The sequence below is a fragment of the Ictidomys tridecemlineatus genome, chromosome 3 (assembly GCF_052094955.1).
Source record: "Ictidomys tridecemlineatus isolate mIctTri1 chromosome 3, mIctTri1.hap1, whole genome shotgun sequence".
NCBI lineage: Eukaryota > Metazoa > Chordata > Mammalia > Rodentia > Sciuridae > Ictidomys > Ictidomys tridecemlineatus.
The window spans coordinates 92,765,584-92,774,834 of record NC_135479.1 but is presented as its reverse complement, the minus strand read 5'-3'; the positions used below and the strand labels follow the sequence as shown (position 1 = coordinate 92,774,834).

Below are 9,251 nucleotides of genomic sequence, written 5' to 3'. Positions count from 1 at the left end.
AGTGTGCAGCATCATTTGGAATCTTCATATAGTTTTATTAGCTCGTCTTTTTCAAGTGGAAATCAACCTTAGGAACTGATGAACAGATTCCAGCTTGTGGGGTAAAAATAGCCCTTACTTTGGCCTGATGTGTTTCCTCTTGCTAAAGAAGAGACTCTGGAGCCAGCCAGCCTTGCATAGATTAAAGGAGAACATTGTTCATATTCTGTGCCTATTAAATCATCATATTTGCAATAGACGTTGAGAAAAAGGGCTTGAAAGTAACATGCTATAAGTTATGAACATTTTTTTTTTACTTCTTGCCCCAATCTAGCAGTTATCATTCTAAAAAACATAGGTTGTTGTGTAGTTTCCCCCATAAAAATTTTACTTTCTGTATCTATTTTTAAATAAATGGACATATATATTACAGAGGCAGATGAGGTGATTAAAAAGCTAAAAGAGAAGTTATTATAGATAAAGAGAGACTTTTGTGGCTTGACTGGCATAGATGGGATCAATCTTTCCACTACCATTCTGTTTTCAAGAATTCTAAAACCAAAGTGAGTGATATCAACTGTGCCTCTCTGAGAAAGCAACATTCCCCCACCCCAATATGAACTCATAGTTCAGAGAACTACATTTGTTGCTAGAAGAGGTGAGAATTCTTTACCTAGAGAGAATGAGTAATTAGTATTTTAAGTTGGAAAAAGGAAACAACTGCAAGTAAGGAATGTGTAAAATCTGATGTCTTTATATCTAGTCAACAGTGGGTTAAGGGCACAAGCTCAGTGTCTTCATTCTGAGTGTGCAGACCCCATGCAGTCATTCCCCAGAACACTTGAACTGAATCCATTCTTTAAGACTCAGGACCTTCTCCAAGTCACTCTATGCTCAGGTTCCAAGTCTACCAGTAATGACTCACACAGGATCCAGGACACTGATTACACCTTGAAACTCAAAAGAGAAACTTCTGGAAGGTTTGGGACTGGGTGAATAATTTGGGGTGTAGTTCTGTAGGCAACCCTTTAAAAGTTCTGAGAAAACTTCACAATCAACAAATAAAAACATCTAAATGCCAAGCCCATCAGTGAAGAAGGTTAGTGCTATTTTCATTGTCAGCTAAAGCCAAAAAAAAAAAAAAATGATAAGCAGATGGGGCAATTGAAAGGTTACATCTTTCTTTTGGAGGTGGTTTGCTTCTTAAAGGTTAACTTGAATGCTTGACTTTAAAAAATCAAAATCATCAGCTGCAAATGCTTAAAGCAGTTGGGGGTAGCTTTTGAAGAAGAAAACAAAGGATCTGAAATGTTTGAAAATTACTTAGCCCCCATATAAATGGTGCTTGTATATTTATATGCTTGCTCTATAAATGTACACACACATACCACAACTCATTTCTCTTCATTTCTCAAATATGATTGCTTGTACTCAGGCATTTTCTGTTGACACAAAATAACATTTTAATAACTTGTTAGCTGTTCTAATCATTTGATAGTATCCAGAATACAATGCAGTCACAATATGAACAAGTACGGCCTTCTGCCTAAATCAAAATCCACAGCTACACACAGAAACCAGCCATTTGCAGCATCTTCAGCTCCTGCTAAATAGAGTCTAACAATATATTTCGCTGTTCACATTCATGTATTTCAAAACCTAATAGTCCATGAAGAAAAGTATGAAGAATACATCTCAAGAAGCAGACATTAAAGGTACCAGAAAAATAATAGACTACATTTAAGTTTGAAGCATTATTTTAGGCGATTTACATCATTAATGACTCTTTCTTTGTGGTGGGCGTTGGAGCACAGACTGCAGAAGTGGGGATTGCTATATATGTTGGCTTCTATTATAAAAGTGCCTTTATGGGGAGACTATTCATAAATACACATAAACATACACAGAAGACTCCTCAGATGATTACTTAAAAATTATTTGACCTTCAAAGTCTAAATAAATATTTGAAATATGAAGTTGTTTTGAAATAAACATTTACCTCTAAAATGTATCTTCAAAATATTCTACATAAATCATCATATGTTATATTTCATTATCACACTCCAAAGAGGCATGAGTTACATAACAAATAATGAGACATTCATAATCTTAAATTTGAAGTAAACAGCATTTAGGGATGGTCAAAACAAAGGTAAACTCATCATTTACTATCTTATTGAATTCGGAAGCAAAACTCCAAAAGTACTGATATTATTATGATTATCACTACCATACTTTTATTAGGTTCCCAGATAACTTTAATGAAAAAGGGAAAGATTATTAATTGAGCTGTTATCTTTCCTAGAGAGATGAGCTATCTTTATTCCTTTCTATTTTTAACTATTGGGCTCAATGTCTGGAGTCACTTCAAATACTACACTGTTAATCAATTTCATCTCTCCAAAGCTGAACGGGGCCAGGTTTTGGTCTCACAAATTTTTAGAGCTAGCAGCAATTCCTGCTTAGGTGTTCTACTTTCTTAAATATCTCCAAATTTTGCAAGGTGGCGCTCTTTTCATGAAAGGCCAATATTCCTGCAATAATCAGAATAACTATTTTTAAAAAGTTTAAAACAACACAGTCCCCAGTTTTCTATGTGCTACTGGAAGGGCAGCAAACCCCTTCATCAGCAAATAAGACTTTGTTGCCTAAAAATGACAAATACAACTAGCAAGAGATGGAAGGAACAAGTCAAAGCATTCTTAAAGACAATACTACATTTTAATTTTGGAATTGGTCAATGGTATGGTTTGAAAATTTAATACTGATTGAAAACAGATATAAGGATCTTACTGGACATTCATACTTTGGCCTATGACTTCCTGGACACAGTTTATTAAAGAATCAGATCCACCTTCCTTCTTGCCCACAGCTAGGTCAGTTTCTCCCGCCCGATCTAACACATCCACACCCTCGCAGCTATAGCCAAGGGCCTGATATGTGATCTCGGGCTACGTCGTCTGCCTAATGGGGCGATCATGCAAGCTACAAGCAGAGACAAAGAAGCCTGCGTTCTTACCAGTGAAGCTAACTTCATGGAAGCAGCATAGCTTGCAAATCTATCAAACTAAACTGCAAGAAAGACAATCTGATTTAGAGAAAAGGCGTTCTGCTACAGTCATTAAGCACAAGTAATTTAGATTTTTTATATTGTCTCCTCATTTACAAATTTACTGTATCAACGCCAGCCAATGGAACGAATTTCTTAAGTAAATGAGAAATAAATAAAAGAGATAGAAAGATAATCAAATTACATAAAATAATTCTCTGCCTTAGATGTATTTTTTGAGAGAACTAATAACAGTGGCAAAATTATAGGAATAATAACATATCATAGGAAGTAATTAATTTAAATTAGCATCACGTTTGAAAAAATGTAAGTGAAACGTTTTATGGACATTTACTTTTGTACAAAGAAGGAAGGCCTGGAAAAGCATGCATCGACATTCTGAAAATTAGTTATGACCATAAATGGTTTAATTGAAGACAGCAATTTAAAATATGATATTGTAAATCTGCAACTGGGTTTCAGAACGGGGGATTTAATTTGGAGGACAGCGGAACCCTCCGCTGCAAGTTCATTTGCCAGGCTGTAGAGCGAGCCCCTGAGCTTCTCACCATTCGCCTACATTAATATTGATGTCGCCTGTGCAATCTATTTCTGTTATTTTTATGGTTGTTATTCTACGTCTGCAAAGGTCATTTAAATTATACTGCGGCCGAAAATTTGTTTCATAAATTTTGATATAAATACTAATTACACACTCTCGGAGAGCCAGCAGGGTAGCGTTCATTTATCACGTTTATACGACCTGCAATGACAGAAAGGGAAGGCAAGGGACTAGAGAGCTTATCCAGAAACCCACCAAGACTGGCAGAAGAGGCAGCAGGTTGCTGGAGGTGTTGGGGGTGGGGCGGGGAATATGAAGAATAAATTCCTACCACATCACTGAGATTTAAGAATCTTTAATAAGGTACGAAAGGTTACCAAACAGTTCTGGAAACTAAAGTGTACATACGAGTTTCTCTAGCCATAAATATTGAATAGCTGTAACATGGATAAACCGGCCCTTTACATGCGGATAAATATGGAAACTAGGAATTATATACATTATGTGGTTGTATCTTTTGCCAAAAGCAATGGACAGTTATAGTTTATATCTTCTTTTAATATCACTTTACATAAACAAATGGAACAGTTTGACACGCAGATCCAGGCTCGTACTATACGAATTCTTGACAGGACGTGAAACAACATTTTACTGCACTAAAGTACTTAAGACTTTGGGACGAAATGTTTGCACTTTATACAAAAAAAGCACATTAATACCAATAATAGTCTGTTAGGTCGACGTGGAGACTGTAATCGTACAAAGTAATTCACATTTTGGTACACATTTACTAGAACATTCTTGCCATTCAGTACAAACAGTTGGCTTTCGGCCGCCCACCCCCTCCCCCTCCCCTTCCCCGGGCCCCTCCCCCCTCCCCCAATGCAAAGAACACAACGCCACGATCCCACCCACCCGCTCCAACCAAGATATAACTATTTACAGAATCCAACAGAACAGTTTTCAGCTAATAATTCTGTATTTACAAGAAAGCAAAGAAAAAAAAATAAAGCCGAAGCCCCAGAGAGCCTGTTTCCATCCAACAAGAAATTGGCCCTTGGGGTTGGCGGCATTTGGTCAGGCGGTCGCCTTCTCCTCGACCCCCATCCCGCACCTCGGCTAGCAAGCCTTTGCCAAAAAAAAAAAAAAAAATTAAAAAAAGAAAGAAAAAAAAGAAGAAAGAAAATGTAGTGAAGGAAATTTTAAGAAGGTTTGATACTTCCTCTCTCTGACTCAGTCCTGGGCCTATTGGCAGATTTAAAAAAAAAAAAAAAAAAAAAAAAAAGGACACTGGGGTCTGGGAGGGGTTGTTTCGGATTCGCAGGGTTCGTTCAATAATATGGTGTATACGTGTGTGTTCAGTCTCTTAAATAGGGTTTTGTTCGGTGTTTTGTTTCTGATTTTAAACGTACCATTCGTTAAAATTGGAAGAGAGCGCGCTGTGGCCGGCTGTGTGGTGGACCGCGGAGGAGGAGGGCGACAGGGAGCTGGTGGTCGGGTTCTCTGTGGAGGGAGACACGATGGTGGGCGGCGTGGAGGACTCGTAGCCCGAGCTGGCGGCGGGCGAAGGCTGGGAGCCCTGCGAGGAGGATTCGTGGACCTGCGGGAATAAAGTTACGTTTTTATGGAGATTAGGAGCCAGCTCGGCGGCCAGCCAAGGCTGTTGAAGGCAGCACTCTCCTCCTGGAGCCCTGGAGCCCCCTGAATTCCGGAGAAGCAGGATGGTGGCACTGGGGCTTGGGTGCCCCCACCACGGCCCGGAGGCCGAGCTCCCCGTGTACTCACAAAAGAAAAGAAAAGAAAAAAAAAAGGCCTGGGAAGGAGGACACTTCGTTTGAGGCCAGAGTCTAGGACGGTTCGCTCCCCAAGACTTTGCCTTCCCAGGTTTAGTTGAGCAAAAGCTCCGGCCAGGGCACCAGGCCCCAACTCTTCCGCTCAATGCTGCCAATCGCAATGGCGGCAGCTTCTGCAGCGTAAACCCGCTGCTCAGCCCTAGCTCCCGAGCTCTGGACCAAATTCACGCAGCGACGGTGCGTGTACTCACTTATTTTAACTTTTTTTTTTTTTTTAATGAAACACTGAGTTTAAAACGGCCTTGGGTGCTCCTGTCCTCTTTTCCAGTCCCCATCCAATCTGTCCGGCCCCACTCAACAGAGTGGAACCGTCGCCTTCCAGCTAGCTCTGGCTCCTGCAGCCGCCCAGCTGCCACTCGCCGCCTGACCCCAGCCCGAGAGCACAGAGCGCTCCAGCTCTGAAGGCCAAAGGCGAGAGCTCTGCGATTACCTTCATGTGTTTGCGCAGCGAGCTGGGGTGCGTGTAGGACTTATCGCACATCTTGCAAAGATAGGGTTTATCACTCGTATGCACGTGCATGTGCTTCTTGCGGTCGCTGCTGTTAGCAAAGCGCCGGTCGCAGCCCTCGAATTCGCACTTGAAGGGCTTCTCCCCTGATGAGAAAGGCGAGAAAGAGAGGGGTCTTATTAGAATATATCCCGCCATCCTTTTCTAAAATTTCGATAGAAATAATTTAAAAAGTCAGAGGCCCAGGATTAGCACTTTGAAAGCTTAAAAATCCGGGACTTCATATACCTGCAGTGGAGTTATAAATATCTTAACTATTTATTAGTTCCCAGTACAATTAGACAATTAGATCTAATTTTATTTTTAGATTGTATTTATAGTAATAGTAGTCGTTGTTTTTTACGTCCCAGTGTGGAAGCAGGTCTGGATGCTGGCTTTTTTTTTTTTTTGCCTGGGGCTATACACACTATGGGTTGCTTCTACCTAAGCTCTTGGTTTCTGGTTTTTACTTTCTGGGCTAATTCTCCCGCTATTTTGCTCTTCTCTCCTCCCCCTATCTCCTCCCCAACTCCCTACACCCCCTCTTCGCCTCCCCCACCCCACCCCCTACATACACTCACATTTTATAACATAATCTGGGAAGTGGGGAGCTGGGCGCGCCAAGTTCTTCCCTGACTTGGGTGTTAAATCCAAAGTTCCAAGCGCGGTTCTCAGACATCACCGAGCACACCAAAATAGAAAAGGAGAGCGGATTCCCCACCTCATGGGTGGAAGAGGCCCAGAATGTCCTGCCTGTCCCAGTCTGTAGTTTTTGAGTTGCCATGAAGTTCTGTTTTGTTTTGTTCTTTTCTTAAACTGTTTTCGACTTGTCTTTATTTTTAAAGGCCAACGCGGGGATCCGGTATTTAAAAAAAAAAAACACAAAAACACAGTCCCCATGGAATCTAAACGACAGAAAGGTCTTCCTCGTCTTCCACTGACTCTCCTCGCCTCTCAAGCCTTCCCTCAAACCCATCAGTACTAAATTTGGTGTCCTCTCCTTATGCAAGAACCTACAAAAGCCTCCTAAATCCCAAATTACTTCCTCCCGCACACCCGCATCCCTTTCTTTCTGTTTTGTTTCTTTATACATCCCTGAACCCTATCTCTTCAACCTTCTCAGCCCTTTCTTTTAGCAAAGTCCTCCATTAATTATGTCTTGGAGAGGGATGTTGGCCACGAGCGAGCATGCAGATTTGCCTACAGCTGGATCGGCAGGCGCCTCTGCTGCAGCTCGGAGCCGGCCACCTCTTCCGGCTTCCAGCGCGTCAAGGGCTCTGCCAAGCAAAGCTTGGCTTCCTGTTCTCCGGCCCTTTTTATTCCTCATTTAAAAAATCTATATCTTCATATCCTTTTCATCCGCCTTCTCTCCGTTTCCTCCCCCTCCCCATAATTTCCAGCCCCAAACCAAAAATCAGAGCACACCTTGGCTGCCTGCCTGCCAGAACCTGATGCCGGGACTGCACCGCGGCTGGATTTGTGTGCTTCCCAGACGCTGGCTTTCGGATTTCGGGTACCAGGCCCGGGACTGGGGAAAGGGTGTCTTACATCAGTTTCCGTACCTGTGTGCGTCCTTTTGTGGATCTTTAGGTTTTCTGAGCGCGCGAAGACCTTGCCGCAGCCAGGGAAAGGGCAGGGGAAGGGTTTTTCGCCCGTGTGCACGCGGATGTGGTTGACCAGTTTGTATTTGGCTTTGAAGGGCTTGCCCTCGCGTGGACACTCCTCCCAGAAGCAGATGTGGTTACTCTGCTCTGGGCCGCCGACGTGTTCCACAGTGACGTGCGTGACCAGCTCATGCATGGTGCTGAAAGTTTTGTTGCACGACTTTTTGGGGTTGGCCAGCTGTTCTGGCTCGATCCACTTACAGATGAGCTCTTGCTTGATGGGTTGGCGCATATAGCGGAAGAAGGCGCCGGCGCCGTGATGCGCGGCCATGTTCACGTTCATGGGCCCGTACCCGTGCAGCTGCGGGGCGGCATAGTGCTCGGATCGCGGGCTGGTCACCTGGCCGTACTGTTCGGGCCGCGGGTACATGTCCCCAGAGAAGCCGAGCCTCATTTGCCCGTTGACCACGTTGGGCGAAGCGTGGCCCGCCGCCTGCTCGTGAAGCCCGGGAAAAAGGAGGTGGCCCGCGGCGTCCGTATGGCCGTGTGGGCCCCCGAAGCCGCCGGCTGAAGCAGCGAAGAGGCTATGCTGCGCGCTGGCTGCCGCCGCCGCGTCTCCAAAACCCCGGTTGCGAAACAGAAAGTCCCGCGTAGAATTGAAAGCTGCACTGGAATAGGAGCCGACGTGGCCCGGGTGGTGGTGATGACCCAGGGCCGCAGCAGCCGCATAGCCGGGTGCCTGAGACGTGAAGGCCGTCTGGCCGGCCGAAGCCAGCTCGTGCGAACTGGGGTTGAGCTTGAAGGCGCCCATGCCGTCGGCGAACGGGTTGATGCCCAGGCCCACGTCTCGCTCGGCCACGTCTCCCGCCGAATGGTGGCGGGATGCGCCAAAGGTGGTCACACCGATCGCAGGATACTGGGGGCCGGCGTCCAGGAGCATCGTGGCTGCTCGGGGCAAGCCCCGGCCTCCCCCGCCCCCCCCACCCTCGCCCGCCGAGGAGGGAAAATCGGGAGGAGGAGGAGGAGGAACGGGAGGCGGAGGAAGAGGAGGAAGAAGAGGAGGAGGGAGGGGGAGTCGACCCACCTAGCGAAGTCTTAGCCTGCAGGCAGTGGCGCGGCGCGTCCGGGCACCCGCCCGGACAAGCGTGGGGAAGCCGGACGGCCACAGGCAGCGAGTAAAGCGGGCTCCAGTGTCCGCCGCGCAAACCCCGCCGGCCCGGCTCTCACTTTCTCGCCGCTCAGTCTCTGCCGAAAGGGCCTTGAATCAAGGCTGCCCGAGGAAAGACATGGAACATCTCAACCCCCCAAAAAAACTTCCTCCAGGATTTGTGGCATAGAGGAATGTGAGCGCCGGAGCTACGACTGCTCGCCCTCTCTTCGCCTCGCGCCGCTCGCCCCTCCTCACTTCTCCACTAGCCCCTCGCCCTTTCTTTTCTCTCTCTCTCTCTCACTCTCTCTCTCCTTTCTCTCAGGCTCGCCTCCTCGCTCCTTCACTCTCCTTTTTTCCCTCTCCGCTTTTTGCAAAAAAAAAAGGGGGGGGGGAGAAAAAGCCAAAGAAAAGGCGCAAATCATGCACAATATTGTCTTTTGCGGTTTATCTTCCTGGGGAGAAACTTTCACCTCCTCAGCCGGGCGGTGAGCGCGAGACTGATAGCAGCAATCATTCCTGCAGATAAATGAATTGAAAGGACGACACCGTCCCCCCCTTGATGAATGG

The 9,251-nt window shown here is 45.5% G+C and overlaps 1 protein-coding gene across 1 annotated transcript; it reads right to left on the bottom strand.

Annotated features, from left to right (window-relative positions):
• Window positions 1-4,550: 4,550 nt before the first annotated feature.
• Zic1 (Zic family zinc finger 1) lies at window positions 4,551-9,251 on the bottom strand. Its single transcript, XM_005325722.4, has 4 exons — window positions 9,155-9,251; window positions 7,493-8,804; window positions 5,874-6,037; window positions 4,551-5,190 (listed from the first exon to the last, which is right to left on the bottom strand). The coding sequence occupies exons 2-4, from the start codon at window positions 8,472-8,474 to the stop codon at window positions 4,993-4,995; spliced, it is 1,344 nt and encodes a 447-aa protein (XP_005325779.1). The 5' UTR covers window positions 8,475-8,804; window positions 9,155-9,251; the 3' UTR covers window positions 4,551-4,992.